Source organism: Typopeltis vanoorti, chromosome 3 (genome assembly GCF_054136105.1).
Source record: "Typopeltis vanoorti isolate ZY-2024b chromosome 3, IOZ_Tvanoo_1.0, whole genome shotgun sequence".
NCBI classification, from domain to species: domain Eukaryota; kingdom Metazoa; phylum Arthropoda; class Arachnida; order Uropygi; family Thelyphonidae; genus Typopeltis; species Typopeltis vanoorti.
Window position 1 is genome coordinate 12,052,654 of NC_143551.1, and position 21,840 is coordinate 12,074,493.

At 34.8% G+C, this 21,840-nt stretch overlaps 1 protein-coding gene across 8 annotated transcripts in view; it reads right to left on the reverse strand.

Moving 5' to 3' along the window:
• Positions 1–21,840, reverse strand: part of Rint1 (RAD50 interactor 1) — a 221,506-nt gene that overhangs the window by 190,182 nt on the left and 9,484 nt on the right. For all 8 annotated transcript variants that reach the window (XM_090390551.1, XM_090390554.1, XM_090390556.1 and 5 more), the window contains exons 2-4: positions 15,054–15,219; positions 6,449–6,690; positions 6,143–6,316 (exon numbers count right to left, since the gene is read on the reverse strand). In XM_090390551.1, coding sequence (XP_090246677.1) covers positions 6,143–6,316; positions 6,449–6,690; positions 15,054–15,219 — 582 coding nt within the window. The remainder of the gene's footprint in view (positions 1–6,142; positions 6,317–6,448; positions 6,691–15,053; positions 15,220–21,840) is intronic.

A 21,840-nucleotide genomic window follows, 5' to 3' on the forward strand; every position in this document is an offset into this window, starting at 1 on the left:
TATCCCCATTCAAACCATCCCCAATATCATACAGGTTAAACAGGAATAGCCCTGAAACAGACCCTTCAGACACACCATTAGTGAACTATCAGAGAGCACACTCCAATCCAGTGCACTAATCTAATATACAACCCCATCCATTCTAATTTAACTACCAACTTACTGTGTGGCAATCTATCAAAAGCCTTTGTAAAATCTAAGTATACTACTATACCTATCTTCCTTGTCCAATGTACCTGTAACCTTATTGTAATAAGTAAGCAGAGTACTAAAACATGATCTCCCTTCTGCAAATCCGTGCTGTCCATCAAACAAATACTACTACTGTCAACCCAATTCTGGATCCTGGTTGTCACTCACCGCTGTTTAGACTGCATGTGAATATAACCTCATTAGACTGCTTGAAAACATAGTCAAGCCTTACTTATATCTTCATGCAACAGTATGAAAGAGACTAATCATTAACTTACTTGAGTTACTCATCTAGAGACTAATCATTGACATATTTGAGTTACTCATCTCAAATATAATGTCCTATCCCACCTTGCAAAGAGTAGTATTTTACAATGAAATTATATACTCAGATTGCAGCCGAAACAAGAACCAAGGTCTCATTCTGTATGACATTTTCAAGTCACTCATCCATTCTTGAAGTACATTAGATCTCTTCTATGTTAACAATCACAAGCTATACAAAACAGTGTATCACATATAGCATACATATTATGCATGTTGCATGTATGACTTTGCTCTAATTTCCAAACTTTTTTTTTTTAATAAGTGCTTCCTGTGAATCTTCACTGCTTCTTTTACATCTCTTTTTCTGGTATAAATAACTATTTTAATTTCCCAACGTTTCGACCTTCATATTAAGTTCATCATCTGGAGTATATACAAATATACAAGGACATGCTGAGTTACATTTCACACAGTAAGCTAAAGAAACAATGATTTGATTAATGATTATTCTACTGGCATGACCTCTAGTGAAAAAAAAAAATACAGATAAAATTAAAAATTAATTAATTATTTAGAAACTACATCAAAGATAAATTTTATTTTAGATACCAAGAGAAAAACATTCTTTCATATAGATAGTTTTCTTACAGTAACAATGATGTCCTATTTTTAACATTACAATTGTTATATTAGATTTAGGATTCTGGATTATCTACAGTCATGTTTATAGTTAACTCTAAATATATTCTACCATGGGTAGAATATGTGCCTTCCATATGCTTGGGGTGGTTGATAAGAATCTCACAGGCTTCCTTAAATTTGCGTTCATACCATGTTTTGGTGTGATGTAAACAACTGGTGCTTTCCAGTCAATTCTATGTAAAGCATTCAGGGCATGATCAGAAAGGCCATCTTCACCGTAGTTATTATATATAATGTGTCATTTATGTTCCTTTTGTCTCATAGGAATTGTGCATCCTGTTTCCCCTATATATGGTAGATTACAAGTGCAATAAATACGGTATACTCCAGAGTGGGCCAGCAGAGGGAGTGGGTCTTTGGATGAGTTGGGTAAGCTTTTTAATTTTGCAGGAGGTTTAAAGGTGGCTTTGAGGTCGTATTTCTATAGTATGCTGTTTATTTTATCTGACGTTCCTTTAATATAAGGAATGGTTATAGTTTTACTGTAGTCTGGTTTATCTTTGTTTTTTATTGAGGTCTTGTAGAGAATTTTGTTAATAGTGTTTAGGCTGTACCAATTTTTTAGAAAAGTATTGCTGATAACTTTAAATTTGTCTTTCAGTGCTTGTTCATTGGAGAAGATCTTTAGAGCCCTGTTTTTTAGAGTATTAATGACACCTAGTTTTTGTGTTATGTGGTGGTAGGGAGTGTACTTGTGAGGGACTTGCCCCACATCTGCCAGAAGGAAGATGTGGGACAAGTATATCTAGAAATGGAAATGTGTTCTGTTTTCAATCTCAATTGTGAACTGTATGCATTTGTGTTGTTTGTTCAGGTGGCTAAGGAAAATGTCTAGTGTTTGGTGGCCATGGGGCCAGACCGTGAAAACATCATCAATGTATCTAAGCCAGACTTTTGGTTTTAAAGGAGAAGAATCTAGGGCATGTTGCTCAAAATGTTCCATATAAAAGTTAGCAATGTGGGGGGGGGGGTATGACGAGCCTATGGCTGTGCCTTCTTTTTGTAGGCAGAAAGCATTTTGCCATACAAACTAACCAGAACGTAATACATAATGCAAAGGGCACTGTGATATCTGGATGGAATTTGCTCTGTAAAAGAAGGATTGTGTCATTGATTGGGGCATTCATAAAGAGGGCAGAGATGTCAAAACTATCTAATAAATCATCTTTTTCTAAGGTAATGTCTTTGATTATGTTTATGAAGTGTTGTATATTTCTGATATAGGAGGGGGAATGACCTACCAACTCCTTGAGTGTTGCCGCTAATTTCTTGGCTAGGTGATAATTCGGACTGTCTATACCTTTGACTATCAGCTGGAGTGGTGTATTTTGTTTGTGTATCTTTGGTAGATCGTAAATTCTCGGGGAATGAGCGTAGTGTGGAAGTAATTTTTGACTGTATCTTCGGACCATGTAGTAACTGATTTAGTAGTTTCCCTGTTTTCTTTTTTATTCTTTTGGTTGGATCATAGTTAACAAGTTGATATGTACTATTGTCCGAGAGTAGCAGATTCATTTTTTTCCAAATATGTGGTTCGGTTTAGAATAACGGTGGCACTTCCTTTATCAGCTCTAGTTATTACGATGCTCGGATTTGATTTTAATGATTTCATTGCTGTAAATGAAATCATTAACAGCAATCATTGCTGTTAAGTTGCTTGTTATTGTTTTCTTATAATTTATATTTAAAATGTTGGCAGTTTCTAAACGTATTTTATCTGCTGTTATTTGGAATGAATCTTAAGCCTCTTTCAATATTACAAATAAAATTCAGTTTGTTCATCGATCTGGATTATATACACATAAACGCCTATCACCATCCAACACAAAAACTAAGTGTCATTAATACTCTAAAAAACAGAGCTTTGAAGATCTGCTCCAATGAACAAGCACTGAAAGCGAAATTTAAAGTTATCAGCAATACTTTTCTAAAAAATGATTACAGCCAAAACATTATTAACAAAATTTTCTACAAGACCTCAATAAACAACAAAGATAAACCCAGACTACAATAAAACTATAACCATTCCTTACATTAAAGGGACATCACATAAAATAAACAGAATACTACAGAAATACAACCTCAAAGATACCTTTAAACCTCCTGCAAAATTAAAAAGCTCACTCAACTCATCCAAAGACTCCCTCCGCTGGCCCACCTTGAGTATATCGTATTTACTGCACCTGTAATCTACCATATATAGAGGAAACAGGATGCACAATTCCTATCAGATAAAAGGAACATAAATGACACATTAAATATAATAACTATGGTGAAGCTGGCCTTTCTGATCATGCCCCGAACACTTTACACAGAACTGACTGGAAAAGCACCAGTTGTTTACATCACACCAAAACATGGTATGAATGCAAATTTAAGGAAGCCTGTGAGATTCTTATCATACACCCCAATCTGAACAATAATGATGGTCTAAAAATCCCAAGCATATGGAAGGCACATTTTCTACCCACAGAACCTTTCTCCCTAAGAGTTAACTATAAACAGGACTGTAGATAATCCATCCAAAATCTAATATAACAAAAATTGGACATCATTGTTACTGTAAGAAAATTATCTATATGAAAGAATGTTTCTCTCATGGTATCTTAAATAGAATTTAGCTTTGATGTAGTTTTCTAAATAATTAATTAATTTTTAATTTTATCTGTATTTTTTTTTTTTTTCACTAGAGGTCATGCCAATAGAATAACCGGTGATCAAATCATTGTTTCTTTAGCTTACCGTGTGAAATTAACTCAGCTTGTCCTTGTATATACTCCTTAATATGAAGGTCGAAACGTCGGGAAATTAAAATAGTTATTTATAACATGGCTGTAAAGTCCATAATTTCTAAAATGAATGCTGATCACTGTGCAACACTAAAAGAAAGGACTCTTTTTCTGGTGCTTCATTTATATGATGATGCTGTCAGATAAGTGAAACATTTAAATCCTATTGAGTGAACTCATTGAATGATCTCTTTGCTCAGGATGCATAATATTTAATATTATGCATTACTGTTTTCAAGTGTTTGAGAAATTAGTTGGCATCATCCATTTTATCTATCATACATTGTCTGGCCATCTAGAAATGTTTTTTTTCAGTGACTATAACTAATGAAAAGCATACTTCATGTCTCCCACAGAATTTACTGTAGTGTAGATAACTATTCCTATGTTCTTCTCATGTAGCTTCAGCATGTTCCTTTTATCTCATTTCTTGCCTGTCATTTCTATCACATGAACATCAGATTAAAGGACACTTGGTCTGTTATGCAAAGAATATAGTATTTTTGATAACATTAAGTCTGCTGGAAGAGGGGAAGGAAAACTGCTATATTCACTTAGCATCCTCTTAAAATTCTCCCCCTATGAGTTCTACCATTCATAATATTTTATGAATAGTAGAACTCTATAATTAAAATAAAAAGCCAAAAGGCTAGTTTTCTGGCAATTGAATAGATATTAAATGGATAAGAATCCTATGTTTTTATATAGCCAGTAAGTGAAACTCAAGATCGATAACTACGATCTATGAGTTTCAATGCCGAAAAACTATCGGCGAAGGCAATTATGAGTGAGGGAGCTTGCTCCACCTTTGCTTCGAATTGCCTTCGCCAATAGTTTTTCGGCATTGAAACTCATAGATCGTAGTTATCGATTTTGAGTTTCACTTACTGGCTATATAGAAACATAGGATTCTTATCCATTTAATAGTAGAACTCGTAGAACAAGTTTCTTTTCCACCTCTTTCATTCCAATTGTTGCTGTACTCTGGAACAGCCATCCCTCCCATACATAATGAACAGGCCTTTAAGTTCATCCTTTCCCAAATCTCTTCCCATATATGGTAACTATATGTTGACCAACCAACTTCTTGTGTATGGGTCAACATAAAAAAATTAATTTAATTAAATAAAAAATAAATTACAACTTATTAATAAGTTTTTTTTATGGTATTAACCAAATACTACTTCTGGTATTTGGCTAAATGTATTTGTTAGCTTATAAACAAATACTTCACCAAATTTATATGGAATAACTTTTAAACTAATAAGTTATTCCTTATAAGTTATAAACTTAATAAATAACTTATAAACATTCCTCCTTATAAGTCGACATCTGGATTAGAGTGGATAGGGCTGGTCACCTGTTTTTTTTTTTTTTTTTTTTTTTGGGCAGGGGGAGGGGATCCAGTAGCAAGAGATCAAGATGGTAAGGATCTGTAGAATGATCCCTACAAGGAGAGGTTAAGGGTTTGTGGGTTGTTGTAGAAGCTGCTTGATAGGTGAAAAAGAGAGAGATGATGAAAACATTTAAGTTACTGAAAGAGTTTTAGAATAGAACCGATGTTAATATTAGGAAATTTTTCAGAACTTAGTTAGAGAAGGTAGAATGTGGGGAAGGGATGGAAAACAATCCATAGAAATTGAGTAGGGTGGTTAATAAGGGCATCAGGACTAGATTTTTTTGCTTGGAGAGTAGTAAATGAGGGCAATAGGTTGCCAAGTCAGCTGTGAGTGCATATATCAGTGAAAGTATTCAAGGAGAATAGTTATCATGTGGACAGTGTGGACCTTCCATGAGTCTTCGGGCTCCATGATGATCCAGGTGCAAGAGTAATAATAATAATAATAGAAAGCACTAAGTGTCAAACAAACCATTGCAAGAACTACATTACAATAAAGGACACGTGTAGCATTAACATAATATCAAAAGGATTAATAGAGTTTAACTCAATTCTTTTAAATTAAATTATATGAATATCACACTGCAAGTTTACGTTATTTGTTATTTCAAACTAGTGTTCTTAAAGTTACTATGTTGGAAACAGTGGATAAAAGCAAAGTTACTATACATTAAGTTATTTTCCACTGCAACATTAATAAAATAAATTGACTTTAACCATTAGTATGTACTTACCTCTGTTTAAATAATATAAATCAAGAACAAAAATGAAAATACTAAAAAATTTAACTAACCTTTCAAATTTGTCTTTGAGCGCATCATGCCAATAAATAACAGTCTGTCTAATATATGTTAAAAGATGCATACAATTAGTACCTTGCAAATGAACCCACATTTGTTTGAAATATGAGAACTGTAACACTGCCTGGGATTCTAGTCCTTGTTGTAGTGCATCTTCCAAATATTGACTAAGAAAAAGTAAAAGAAAATTGTATTGCAATCTGAATTACCAAAAGTTTCAAAAGTTATTTGAAATTTAAAAAAAAAAAACTAATTTTAATAAAATTTCATATATACAATTAGTTTAATTTTTAATTTACCTCGCCTCTTCTATTTTGAGTTGCCACTGAAGATAACACTGTAAATGTTCTAGTTGTTTAACTCTATTTAATGATTCAACAAATCTATCTTTGATAGGTACTGTCTTCTGTAGATGAATTTGTATTTCAGACTGTAATTCATCTTGTTGTTTACTAAGTGTTCTTACATGACTGATTGCCATTTCTGCATCTCTTGTAATACCAGCTACTTCAGATGGAACTGTTTCATAGCCAGGCCGAAGCTAAAAATGATATATTAATTAAAAAGTTGTTTTTAACTGAAACAGCTATTATCTCACATAATTCATCACACAGGAAAGCAATAAAGTTTTTACATTAAATTGTTCATGTTCAATTAGTATTTTCAATATCATTATATTATATTAAATTACTATAATATAACTATTCAAGTATTATCATCCCTAAAATAATGGCAGTCATTTACAGTTCAACTTCCTCAACAAGCACAAGATTATCATTTACTCAAGCACTAGTAATTACCAGTATGGATTTTGCTATTCTTAATTAACAAGAGATTTGGCCCACTACTCAGACATAATCCCCCATCCCATCTTGTGCAGTTGCTCTTGACATTTAAAGGTAATCCATTTGTAACTTTATAGCAACTGTTCTCTAGTAATGCATATTTTCTATTTCTCTTTTTTCACTTTCATGTTATGTACATGATGAAGTCTTCTAGCAAGATGAAACTAGTTATACATTCAAAATAATAAATAGTAGTCATTTTAATCATTTAAGTTTCTTCAAGTATATGTATATCCTATACATGCATGACCTCTTAACTGGCCACAACACCTTATGCATGATTTTGCTGATAATAGGTATCCTTCTTTCCACCACCTCTGAATTCAACAAATTGCAGAATTCAAATATTCCAGTATCCTTCAATGGAGCAAGAACTATCTATTTAACTCCAATGCTAATAAAATAGTTTCTAACTTCTTCTCTCGACTGGTTTGATGGTAGACAGCAGAGATGCCTGTCCATCAAGCTGTAAATTCAATGTACCCAAACAAACTATGGGTTTAAATCCAACTATGGGTACAGATATTTGTAACTGCCTTTAGGTAGGAGATGAATTTGATCATCTAGTGTGAGATCCACCCACTCCACTTATTGGAGGTGCTTGAAAAAGTTCCTATCTAGTCTCTAGAGTAGGGTTTCTGGGCTATGTGAAAAATAAATAAATAAAATAATAAAAAAGAAACATTCCTTTACCCACCTACAGTACTATAGGTTTAAAAACCTTTTGTGTGTGGGACATCCAGACTACTGTTTTCCATTTGCAAAAAATGCACCAAATGATTTCCTAAAAATTCTTAATGCTCTTCCCACATACAGAAGGCTGTGAAACTGAGAACACATCAGTGCCATGTGTGGGCAAGTATTCAAGAAGAAAGATGAAACATATTGATACTTTTTTTGAACTGAAAGTTGTTCTTAGGGGAAACATGTAGGGAAGACCATTCCAGAGCATACAAATTTAATAGAAGTTATGAAAGAGGAGGACCTGTAAGAGGAGACACAGAGGAGAAACAATACATCTATGAAATAGTGGCCAGAGCTGTGAGAGAAAGCCACCAATTACCAAATTGCTCTCTTCTGGACAGCATGAAGCATTTTTAGAAAGAATTTTTGTACATCACCCCCATGCACAAAAACAACGTTCTAAAGTAGGGTAGATTTTGATTTATACTGTGTCAAGAGTTGTACTGGTAATATGAGAAGCAAAAACTAACAGCTACTTTTTTTTGGATAAAGAAGATACTATGGATGTGATGTGCCTGTGCTAGGAGAGGCCAGATGTGTAAGTCAATCCAAGAGGGGATATCTGATACTATGTGGAGATCTGGACATTAACAACAGCAAGGCGAGGTCTTACTTGCATGAAATCATGCAATATTGTGTTTTGGAGGCAATGAAGTTGACAAGTTTGTCCTCACCTCACTAAAATATAGCAAGGAGATCACTGCTTAAGGCAATGATTATGGAAAATCTTGCTCAGGATATATGAGCATTACAAGGTTTATCAAATGAAAAATATGGAGTGTACTGTTGGAAACAACTGTGAAGAGAATTTCAGGGCTAGTAATAAAATGTTATGCAAGAGAAAGAGTATAGGCAAAGGCATGTGGTCCTGGGACACTCCAGCACTGGTGGAGAAATCTGAAGAAAAGAAGCCATGACACAGTGAATGACCAGAGAAGAAATTGGCAATTCAGTTGCAAAGAACAGATGGCAGATGACATGATAGTAATCTTGTAAACAGGCCTTTTATTCCACACCTAACCAAAAACCTTAGAAATATATACAGTGATCACAAGACTTACCAAGAGTTAAGCTGTTTAATTTAAACAACCGGATTGTTTAAACTAAACCTCAGTAAGCCTCAGTAGTGAATAGGTACCAATGGAGTGGAAAGAGGGCAAAATAGTCCCAATGCATAAAGGAAACTCCATGACAGAAGTAGCAAATTATAGGCCAATCAGCATCTCAGAAGTGGTGGTTAAGTTGTGCAGATCCCTTAAATTGTGAAAAGCAGAATTCAGGATAGGAATATATACTCTATAAGGGAGAAAATGGTTTTGTGACAGGCAAGTCTTCCCTTAGTAATCTGCTAACTTTTCATAGTAAAGTAACAATAGAGTTGGATAAGGGAAATGACTAGTTTAGAGTAACAATAGAGTTCTATGTAGCAGTATCAGTGATACTGCTACATAGAACTCTATTGTATAAATTGGAGCAAACGCAGATGGATATAAATCTGGTGATTTGAGTTAGAAGGTGGCTGATGGACAGATATCAAAGAATGGTTTATAGAGGAGCTGAGTCCAGGAGAGGATAAGTGAGCCATGTGGTACACCACTGGTCTCACTACTTCATCCTCTGTTGTTTAATTTTTGTTAAGAAATGATTTGACAGGAAATATTCAGTTATTTGTAGATGATGCTAAACTTGGAAGAGCAATGGTAAATGAAGGTGATATAAAGATCCAGCAGAAGATGGAAATAAACTAGCAGCAAGGGTAAATGGCTACCAGTTTAATGTGGTAAGTTGTAAGGTCATAATTTTGGAAAGAGATCAAAAGCTGTGTACTACGACGGTGGTCTTAAAAGTTCTCAGCCTAAAGATAAAAAAACTAATTTATAATTTCAAAATTATTTTTATTTTTCAACATAATCTCCCCTAAGACTAATACATTTATTCCAGCACCATTATCCTGTCCCTGTAGTGATTCTCAGTAAGATCTGCAAAATACCACTCTACAGCTGCAATTACTTCTTGATTCGAAGAAAAACACTGATCCATGAGGAAAAGTTTTAGTTTTGGGAAGAGATAGAAGTCAGAGGAAGCCAAATATGGGATTTCGGGTGAATGTTCCAACAATTCATAGTGCAGATTCCTTCATTTTCCCATTGCCAAAATCACCTTTGTGAGCAGGTGCATTGTCCTGGTGAAAAATGATTTTTTTCTTCTGCAAATCTGTCTTTTCTCACGAATTTTTTCGTCTAGTCTGGTTAAAAGATCAAAATAATATTCCCCTCTGTTTACACTTTGGGATACAGAGATATATGGCTATGTACTATATTGGTGGAGATGTGCTTCAGGAAGTGATTTGGGATTTGGTAATTACAGTGGACTGAAGTTGCAAAGACTGCACATCATATTGCTGCTATGATAAAAAGTACATTGACATGTAAGGATAAGGAAGTGGTGGTGCCTCTATATAACTCATTGGTTAGACCACATATGGACTACTGTGCTCAGATTTGGTCACCTGGTTTTCATTGTGATGTGGAAACACTAGACAGGGTCCAAAGTGACATCAGAACTGTGGAGTATTGGTTATGAAGAGCATTTGAGGGAACGTGGATTACAGAGGTTGGCGGATAGGAGGAAAAGAGAAGATATGGTAGAGACCTTCAAGTTATTAATGGATTCTATCAGATTAATGCAGAAGGAATTATTAAAATGGTGGATGTTAAGATGGGAAGAACAAGAGGCTATCTCTGTAAGTCATATAAAGATGTGATGAAAAATGGTATGAGGAGTAGGTTTCTTGTGTGGAGAGTTGTTATTGAGTGGAATGCACTATGAATGCAGGCAGTATAAATAACTTCAAAGCTCATTATAATAGTCATGTTGCTGGTTGAGTGGGCCTCCCATGATGAGTGTGTTGACTCCATGCAGGTTACCAAAAATTATAATAATAATATTGTGAAGGTAACCAAAACAGCACATCAGATTACATGGTTGTCGAAGAACACACTAACAAGTAGAGATATAGAAGTTATTGTTTCCCTATAAAAGGCCACATTTGGATCACTGGGCAGAGATTTGGACACCCAAAGTAGATCCACAGGCAAGTGACAGATTGTGGAAGGTCTATGGAATGCTCCCTATGAGAATAGATTGACAGTCTATGGGATTCAGAAACAAGCTGATAGGTGACAAACAGAAAACATGATAGAAAAATATAAGTTATTAAAGGAGTTTTATAGGATTGACACTGAAGACTTTTTTTCAGTACATGAAAGGAGAGAGGTTGAAACAAAGGTTTCACAAGTGGAAATTGTGTAAGAGAAGGGTTAGCAAGAGTGCTGAGACTAGATGTTTTGCTTGGAGAGTGGTGCATAGGTAGAATGGGTTGCCAAAGGTGGTTGCGAGTGCTTCATCAGTGAATGAGTTTAAGGAGAGGTATGATAGGTATTGTGTGAATAATGGATCTCCTGCAATGAGTCTTCTGAATCCACAGAGATACCTGTATAATAAAAAATAATAATAATAACCATTCTGATTTTATTCTAATATATCCAAGTTCTGGAAAAGTAATCAGGATTAATTATTCACAAGTTTTTTAGTGTGTGTGTGTGTGTGTGTGTGTGTGTGTGTGTGTGTGTGTGTGTGTGTGTGTGTGTGTGTGTGTGCACGCATGCGTGCGTGCGTTTGTTTGTGTTTTTTTAACATAACTGTTCATTAATAGTCCTTATTCATAAGGTGACCAATCGTCCTCCTTTAGGGAGGACAGTCCTTCTTTTGTAGGTTCTGTCCTTTCTCAAAAAGTGTCCTCCTACCTGTCCTCCTTTTCGATATTTTAAAACTAATCTGTTAATCTCTGTATTCAGAGATGCCGTGCCGAACTGTTACGCGTCATGTGACAGTACAGTTCGGAAAGACACGATTATGAAACGCATGCGCAGGGCATAGGAGAACTTCATGTGTCTCGCCCTTGTCTCGCACCATTGCGCACTTCACTTTGTTTACTTTATCTCTATATTATACTTCGTGTTTATTTCTAATGGAAATACGAAATTATTTCTTTCTCAGTGAATATTATACTCAGGTAAGTACAATTCACGTTTTATTAATTCATTAATTCAATTTTATACAACCCTGTTTTCAACACAAGTGTAAAATAATTTAAATATAGATTTAGTAAAGTTTTATCACTTTTGTTATTAAAGTTTTAGTTTTAATTATTAATTTTATTTATTCATAATGTGTTTGCATCATTCGTGTGGCTCTATATTTTATTTTTAATTTTTAATTTCATTTAAGGGATGGAAAAATCAATAAAGAGGAAATGCCATTTCAACGATCAATTGAAAAAGGAATTTCCACTCCTCATATCAAAGAGAGACAACATTGTTTTCTGCAATATTTGCAGAGGAGAATTTTGTATTGCAGTTGGAGGCAGAGCAGCTATAACGAAACACTTGAACACCAACAAACATAAGCAATCATTAGATGCATCAGCTGCCAGTAGTAAAGTAACCTATTTTTTTAAAACTTCTAATTATTCTGAAGATGAAAAACAGTTAGCTGTAATGGAGGGAACATTTGCATTTCATACCATAATTCACAATCAAAGTTTTCGTAGTATGGATTGTACAACTAAATTATTGAAAAAGTTTCACAATGCTAAATTTTCATGTGCCAGGACAAAATGTGAGGCTATTATTAAATCAGTATTTAAAAATTACTGTGATAAAATACTTGCAGAAGACTTGAAAAATGCAGCATTTGTAACGGTTTTATTTGATGCATCAAATCATAATGAAACCAAATTGTATCCAATACTAGTAAGGTATTATAATGTTACCAAGGGCATTCAAGTAAAAATTTTAAATTTAGAATCCATTGAGGGCGAAACTGCTGAAATTTTGTCAAACCACCCATGCAGAGTAATAAATGAAAACAATTTGAAATCTAAAGTTGTTGCACTAACAGCTAATAATACAAACACAAATTTTGGTGGGCGAAGACGCAAAGGAGTGAATAATGTCTATGTAAAATTACAAGATTTACTCCAAAAGAAAATCTACTAGAAATAGGTTGTAATGCACATATTTTGTCAAATGCAATCAACACAGAGTCATGTGCCATGCCAATTGATGTAGAAATAATAATAACGACAATTTATTTGTATTTTAGTCATTTTACTGTTCGTGTGGCTACTTTAAAACAATTTTGTGAAGACGCAAATGTTGAATACAAAAAACTTTTAGGATATTCAAAAGTTAGATGGCTCGCTCTAACACCTGCTATAGAGCGCGTTTTACAATTATTTGAGCCTCTCCGTTCATATTTTTTAAGTTTAGACAAATGTCCAAAAATTCTGGAATCTTTTTTTCAATTATGAATTATCGGAGATATTAATGTATTTTGTACATAATCAGGCATCTATTTTCCACAAAACGATTCAAAAAATTGAAGGTGAACATATTTCAGCTACAGAAGTTAGTCTTATTTTGAACGATTTTGTCCTTCAATATAAATCACGATTTGAAGAAAAATTTATTCCTTTAATAATAAAAAGAAAATTGTCAAACTTAGAGGAATTAAATTCGGGCATAACGGAAAAGTTTACCCAAGAAGTGCAGAATTTTTACCAAGCATGTTTCCAATATGTCGAAGAATGGTCTGAAACAAATATCACAGGAAATAACAGTTTTCAATGGTGTTTTTTGACTTCATCGCAAATAAATTGGGCAGATATTGAAAATTGTGTGGAGTTTTTATCAAAAGAAATGCCTGATATTAAAATCGATGACAATTGTCTGTTTGAAGAAATTAGAAGACTGAATGTATATTTAAATTCTGATAAATTAGAACAATGGGAAAATCAACATGTTGAAATTGATAAAAGATGGGTGGAAATATTTAACCATTTCAAAAATGAACACATTCCATATGAAAATTTAGTTATTCTTGTTGAATTTACGTTGTGCTGCCCTGGAACTAATGCAGCAGTTGAAAGAGTTTTTTCAATTGGTAATGATTTTTGGACATGTGAGAAATCAAGATTGAATGTTGATACTCTAGCTGCAGCACTTACCGTAAAATTCAATATGAAGGATATTTCTTGCTCCGAAATTTCAAATATATTGTTAGAAAATGATATATTGACAAAAAATATTCATTCAATGGAAAAATACTCGTTTAATTAAATAATTAAAAGGGATGTAAGCATAATTAGTGTATTTTTGTTTAAATTAATAAAATGTTTCATTTATTTACATTGTACTTTTTTCTTAAATTTTTTCGTCCTCCTTTTCATTGTAAAAAAATTGGTCATGTTATTATTCAAATTGTTTCCCATGAACTCTTTAATAGACATTATTTGAATTTCCTTGTTTACATAGCTATGACTGAGACTCAAACTATGTAAACAAGGAAAAGCAAATAACTATTACTTAAATATAAAGAGCCAATAGGCTTCATTTCGGCGATATAAACATTATTTAAATTAAGGGGATATTAAATCCCACATTGTTTTAAAACCGAATAAGAAACTCAAAGATTGGATCAGAGAGTTTCATGCCGAATATAGTATAATAAACTATAAAAGTATCGCCGATTACTAGCGTGAGCTAATGCAAGTAGTCCTAGTACGTAGTACAAACTCGGGCAACTCGCAGCAAAGGTGGTAAAGTTCTGATCGCTATTCTTGGTATTTTCCATAATGTAAAAACACATTTCCTAGGAAATGTGTTTTTACATTATGGTGGGAGGTCACTCCCAAAGAAAACCAAAGATTGGAATCTCTGATTCCAATCTTTGAGTTTCTTATTCGGTTTTAAAACAATGTGGTATTTAATATCCCCTTAATTTAAATAATGCAAATAACTATGACTGAGACTCAAGTGGTAAATGCATGCTTTGTGATATAAGTCAGTTTTAAATGTTTTACTGCTTCAAATTCTTTTCTTGAGAATATCCTTTTAACAAGAATGAAATACTGAAAGCAATAAATATATTTAGGAAAGATTTACTTCTATTTGGGTTTATAGATCAGATTTATTTCAAATTAAGTTTGGAATAAATCTGACCTATAAACCCAAATAGAAGTCAATTTTTCCTATAGTTCTTGTGGTCAAAAATAACTGTTTCATCATGATAAATATATTTTTGTGATTCACTTCATAAAAATATCTGATGCACATCACTTTAAAAGGTTTAATGCTTTTTATTTTTTTTTATTTATAACACTGATCATCTAGATATATAGCAACCAAAGAACATAAAGAATGGAAAAAAACTACTGGTTGACTTAAATATATTTTAATAAAATATAGTATACCTTTTCTAGTAATGTCTGTTTCTTGCATAAAAGTGTTTCATAAAGTTTTCTAATATCTTTCATCTTAGAAATGTCACTGCCAAATTGAGAATTCAGTATGGTAATTACTGAATTCACTGATCCCCTTTCATAATTTTCTTCCATTTTGATAAACGTTAGCTTAAATCTGTAATAAAATAAAAAAAGAAAACTACATATATATATATATATATTGATATCTTTTAGAAAAAACTCTAGGATATTCACTTGGATAACCTGATTTAATTAAAGCTTTGTTGTTTGGCATTATATAATCTAGCATGCTCTAGTAAACAGACATATTAAACACAAAGCATATCCTGAAAACAATACTGCCCCTGCTTACTCTGTCATGAGATATCCGAAGGGAATTCAAGTATAGCAGCAGACTTCCTTCAGACATCTTAAGGGAGTCCAAGTATAGCAGTGGGTGTGAAGTACTATTGCAGCCATGCCTGAAGTCTGGGCACTCCCTGTGTGAGTGCTATATGCACAATCCTTCACCTCTGCTGCATGCACATGTACTATAAAGTTTCAGCACTAACTCAATCATTAAAGATAGCAAAATAAGTGCTAGTGACCCTGCACTTAAACATTCCCACAAAAAAATAAATAAATAATAATAATATCAAAATTTAATGAATAAAAAACACTTCCATACCCATTTCATCAACAAATGTAATGATGTATGCAACCACCTACAGGCATTCAAACCTGATCTGCTATTCCTTACAAACTCCAACTAGTATCTTCTACAACTACACTTCACCTCATTTATTCCAACTACATCATTCAAGGTGAAATGTGTGCTTTTGTCAAATCAGACATTCCCTGACAAAGATTATTAAGTTTTAAAAGAGGTATACCGTGAGTAGACATATCGATACAAAATTAATAACGGAAAAAACTCACGTACAAAGATTATTTAATAGTATAATTTAATCTCAAGACTTCCTGAAGTTTGGCCGATGTAATTTAAAGTTAATATTAGATTAGATTAGACAAAGGGAGCACATTGGAGATGTTAATAACAATAGAGAGAAGAAAAATCGAGTTTATCCTTTCATTTCTCAAGAACTAACCATATCACAGTGGGATAAAAGCTCCATTCCTTATATGGAAGAGGATTTCTGCTCCCGAATTATTAAAGAAGCCACAACAGTTGCCCGTTCTGTACAAAACATTAACAGGAACCAAGGATTTATCTTGCCAGAGATCTGGAAGACCCTCATTAGATCTCTAAACATACAAGAACTGAATTATAGTGTGAATTATACAATGTTCCTAAATAACAACAAGTGAGATCATACACACGTGCTATGCATATATTGTATGCGTTATGTTTTGTCAAATATAATTGGAATCGGTTGATTTATAGTCTGTAGCAGTTTTTAGATTTAAGTGCCTTATATCAGTCATGCACCCTAAAGATGCCAACAGCCTCAGTTGGTGAAACTAGTTGGTATAACATAGTTGTTCTAAAAAATATTTGATCAATAAATCCAAATAGAAGTCATTTCCATAGTTTTCGTGGTCAAGAAAATAACGTTTTAACAATTATTATTGTTATTAGGTGACATCTCCATGAAGTGCATGGAGTCATCATGGGAGAGGATATACATACAGTTGTACATATTATGCAAAAAAAAAATAAATATATTAGATTATTTCAGTTCTAATCTTTAGAACAGAAAAAATAAATTACTATTCCAGTGTAACTTTAGATGTGATTCCACTCAATTGTGTGTAATGGTTACCAAACTAGATTGTTTACACTGCTGAAAGTTAATTCACCTGACTGTCAAGAAACTGACTCAGCACTGAAGAATTATCATTATCACGGGCGACTCCAGGGAGTCCTTAGACTCATCGAGGGAGGCCCTAAACATCATGTCCACACAAATATTCGACATTCTCACAGTATCTATCATACCTTGCCTTGAACTCGCTTACTGTCATAGCATCCACAACAGACTCTGGCAGCTTATTCCACTCATTTACCATTCTGAAAGTAAAGAACCCAGCTCTAACACCCTTGCTAACCACACTTTTGTCCAGCTTCCATAGATGTCCCCTAGTTCTCCCACCACCAGTCCTGATCTCAAAAATATCCTCTGAATTAATCCTATAGAAACCCTTCAGCAATTTGAAAGTCTCAATCATATCTCCCCTTTTCCGCCTATCAACCAGTTTCTGCAACCCAATTTCGGTGGGTTGCAGACCCTGTTCTCATAAGGTTCGTTCCATAGACCTGCTATCATCTTGGTCACTCGCCTCTGGATCCTCTCCACCTCCTCCCCATCAAGAATGTTGAATATTTTGAATTTTGAATATTTGAAAATTTTGAAGTTGAATATTTTAAGATAATTAGAAAACTAAGCAAAGTCAGCTTTTAGAATCTTCCTTTTGTCTCTTTTTAGTGCTATAGGTTTAAAAGGTGTGAAAGAACTGTTCAGACTCAGAGTAGGGTGTTATAAAGAAGGAAGCAATTTCCTAATATATATCAGTCTCTTTACTTTAGTGCCAACGACAACAAAGCATGTGTAGAAAGGCTTGTGTGTTCATCATACATGCTGTTTTATTTTTGACGGTATATATCAGAACACATAATTATAAGTAAATAATCATTTATCCACTTATTGCTGATATTTTGCTAGTGTTATAACCAGCATCTTCAGAGCACAAAACACAGTTTGTCACAATATGCAATACTACAACAACATGGTGTAATCAACGAACTAGTTTAACAAAATTGTGGCAGCAACACAAACACTAAAGTCTTAATTAGGTGCCCTCTATATGAAAAAAAAAATAATAAAATAATTGCAGCTATTACACAAAGACTAAAGTCATAAAAAACAGAGAGAAAAAGCCAGTATTAATTATGTCTTAAGATGACTGTCTCCCAGATCTTAGGAAAATTTATACAGCGATATTTGTTGAGATTTGAAGTATGTTTCAGGGCTTCTGTTGCTTCTAAGAACAATCTCTCTGACTTGTAAGAGTTTCTGTGCAGTACTTTTGTTTTCTTCCAGTTGATGATGTGTGCAGGGATATCCAAAGCATGGTCTGCTAGACCTGATTAGATCTCATCCGTTCACCCAAGGATGCTGTCCTTGGGTGAAGGGATGAGAGTCGCTAATTTGACACACTGTCTGAATACTGTGCATAGTTCGTGTTTATTAAGAATTCTAGATATCTTTTCGGATGTCCCTTTAATGTATGGGATGGTGACTGTTTTGTTGTAGTTCACTGTGGTGGATAGTGGGAGGGGTTTATTAGGAGCATTTAGTATTTTGTTTATCTTATGGGGATTATAGTCATTGGCCAAGTAGGTGTGACGTAAGTGAGCCAGTTCAGCAACAGGAGCATTGTCATTGGAACAGATTGCTCTTGCTCTGTGGGTTAGCGTTTTTAAAATACCATACTGTTGAGAAGGGTGATGGTGTGATTGTGTAAATATCTCCCTGTATGTGTGAGTTTTCTAAAAACTGAAAATGATAAGGAATCATCTGGAAGATGTGTGATAAGTGTATCCAGGAAGGGCAGACAGTTATTAGCTTCCAGTTCCATTGTAAAGTGGATTTTTGGATGATGGCTATTTAAATACGCTAAGAATGTTTCCAATGTCCCTGGGCCATGTGGCCAAATAGCCAGCAAATAGTTTTTCCAGGTGTTCTATGTAGAAGTTGGCTACGAGGGGGGGGGAGTCCATAGCTGTCCCATCTAATTGTTTGTATATTTTCCCTTTCCATGTGAAATATCCTGCATGTATTGTGAATTTAAATAGTTCAAATATATCAGGAGGAAAGTGCGACTTTAGCAGATTAAGGGTTTCAATTAGTGGTACATTTGTGAATAGCAAGGTGATATTAATTTGTTCATAAATGATATAGGAAAGGATCTGAGAGGAACAGTTCATTTGTTTGCGGATGATGAGAAGTTGGGTAGGGCAATAGTGAATGCAGATGACATCAAAATTTTGCAGGATGATTTGGATAGATTGGAGGTCTGGGCTAGGGAGAATGGATGTCAATTTAATGTGGCAAAATGTAAGGTTATGCATTTTGGGGTGAAAAGATGGGAGGCAGTTTACTGCATTGGTGGAACCGTGCTCCAGGAAATTGATGAGGCACGAGATTTAGGAGTGTTGGTGGATAAGGAATTGAAATTTAGGGGACACATTGCAAAAGTGGCCAAATCAGCTCATCAAATCACTTGGTTGCTGAAGAATACGTTGACAAGCAGAGACAAGCAGGTTATTGTTCCTCTGTATCGAGCCTTGATAAGACCTCATCTCGACTACTGTGCTCAGATTTGGTCACCTAGGTTTCTTCTTGATGGGGAGGAGGTGGAGAGGATCCAGAGGCGAGTGACCAAGATGATAGCAGGTCTGTGGAATGAACCGTATGAGAACAGGTTGAGGATTTGTGGGTTGCAAAAATTGGTTGATAGGCGGAGGAGGGGAGATATGATTGAGACATTCAAATTACTGAAGGGTTTCTATAAAATTAATTCAGAAGATATTTTTGAGAACAGGGCTGGTTGTGGGAGGACTAGGGGACATCCATGGAAACTGGGCAAAATTGTGGTTAGTAAAGGTGTTAGAGCTGGGTTCTTTACTTTTAGAGTAGTGAATGAGTGGAATGCGCTCCCTGAGTCTGTGGTGGATGCTGTGACAGTGAATGAGTTTAAGGCGAGGTATGATAGATACTGTATGAATGTCGAATAGTTGTGATGAAAATGATTTGGGGCCTCCCTCGATGAGTCTAATGACTCCCTGGAGTTGCCCGTAATAATAATAATAATAATAATAATAATAATAATAATAATAATAATATCAAAGCTCACCATTAAGTCTGAGCTTTTTAAGGTATAGTGTTCTAAAATGCTTTTTAGGTGGGCAGAATTTTTGACAAAGGAGGGAGAATTGTTTGTGAGAGTAGCTAGTAGCTTGGCTAAATGTCCAGCCAGTTTGTATGTGGGACTATTTATACTATCCACAATGGGGCATAAGGGTGTACCTTGTTTGTGAATTTTTGGTGGTCCATATATTGCAATCCCACCAACACACAAAAGAGTAAGGCACGGAAATTACTGAAAAAAGAGTCACTTCCTGGCCCAAAGAAAGAAACAGTAAACAAACTCAAGCCCTTCCATGTTAAAACACTTAGGATATATGGAGTACCAAAAATTCACAAGCAAGGTACACCCTTACGCCCCATTGTGGATAGTATAAATAGTCCCACATACAAATTGGCTGGGCATTTAGCCAAGCTACTAGCTACTCTCACAAACAATTCTCCCTCCTTTGTCAAAAATTCTGCCCACCTATAAAGCATTTTAGAACACTATACCTTAAAAAGCTCAGACTTAATGGTGGGCTTTGATATCACCTCGCTGTTCACAAATGTACCACTAATTGAAACCCTCAATCTCCTAAAGTCACACTTTTCCCCTGATATATTTGAACTATTTAAATTCACAATACATGCAATATATTTCACATGGAAAGGGAAAATATACAAACAATTAGATGGGACAGCTATGGGGCTTCCCCCCCCCCCAGCCAACTTCTCTACATAGAACACCTGGAAAAACTAGATGGAAAAAATAGCCAACATGATGTGCTGGCTATTTGGCCACATGGCCCAGGGATATTGGAAGCATTCTTAGTGCATTTAAATAGCCAACATCCAAAAATCCACTTTACAATGGAACTGGAAGCTAATAACTGTCTGACCTTCCCGGATACACTTATCACACATCTTCCGGATGATTCCTTATCATTTTCAGTTTTTAGAAAACCCACATATACAGGAAGATATTTACACAAACAATCACACCATCACCCTTCTCAACAGTATGGTATTTTAAAAACGCTAACCCACAGAGCAAGAGCAATCTATTCCAATGACAATGCTCCTGTTGCTGAACTGGCTCACTTATGTCACACCTACTTGGCCAATGGTTATAATCCCCATAAGATAAACAAAATACTAAATGCTCCTAATAAACCCCTCCCACTATCCACCACAGTGAACTACAACAAAACAGTCACCATCCCATACATTAAAGGGACATCCGAAAAGATATCTAGAATTCTTAATAAACACAAACTATGCACAGTATTCAGACAGTGTGTCAAATTAGCAACTCTCATCCGTTCACCCAAGGACAGCATCCTTCCTTTATAACATAGATAGGCCTGTGTAGCTCAGTGGAAGTGGCGCTTGTGTCCTCTGCATTTGGTCGCTTGAAGTCAGACTTAAGTTCAAATCTAGTCGCCGACTGTAGGAACTTTTATATCGATATCCGACTTTGTTGCTCCAGGAACGGAGAATGAATGTAGGAAGACGAGTAGTATGATAGGAGAGAATGAGAAAATAATGGTTGATAGTGTGGAAGGTGTGAGTGACTGTGGAAGTTTAGGAGATGGTTTTGTTTGGGAGAGTGAATTTAGATTAAGAGTGACTGACCTGCAGCGGGAGATAGATGAGTTGAAAGAGGAGGTGGAATGTCTAGTGAATGAGAGCAGAAGTATGAAAGATAAGATTAGGAGAATGGAAGAGATGAATGCAAGGCGAATCAGAGTAGGAGAGAGAGAGAATTTAAGGAGTATGAGTGAGAGGTATGGGGGTGCTAGAAGAGGAGAGATTGGAAACAGTAGAAGAGAAGGAATGAGAGAGAGGTATGGGAATGCTAGCAGACGAGAGGATGAAAACAGTAGGAGAGACGGAATGAGAGAGAGATATGGAAGTGCTAGAAG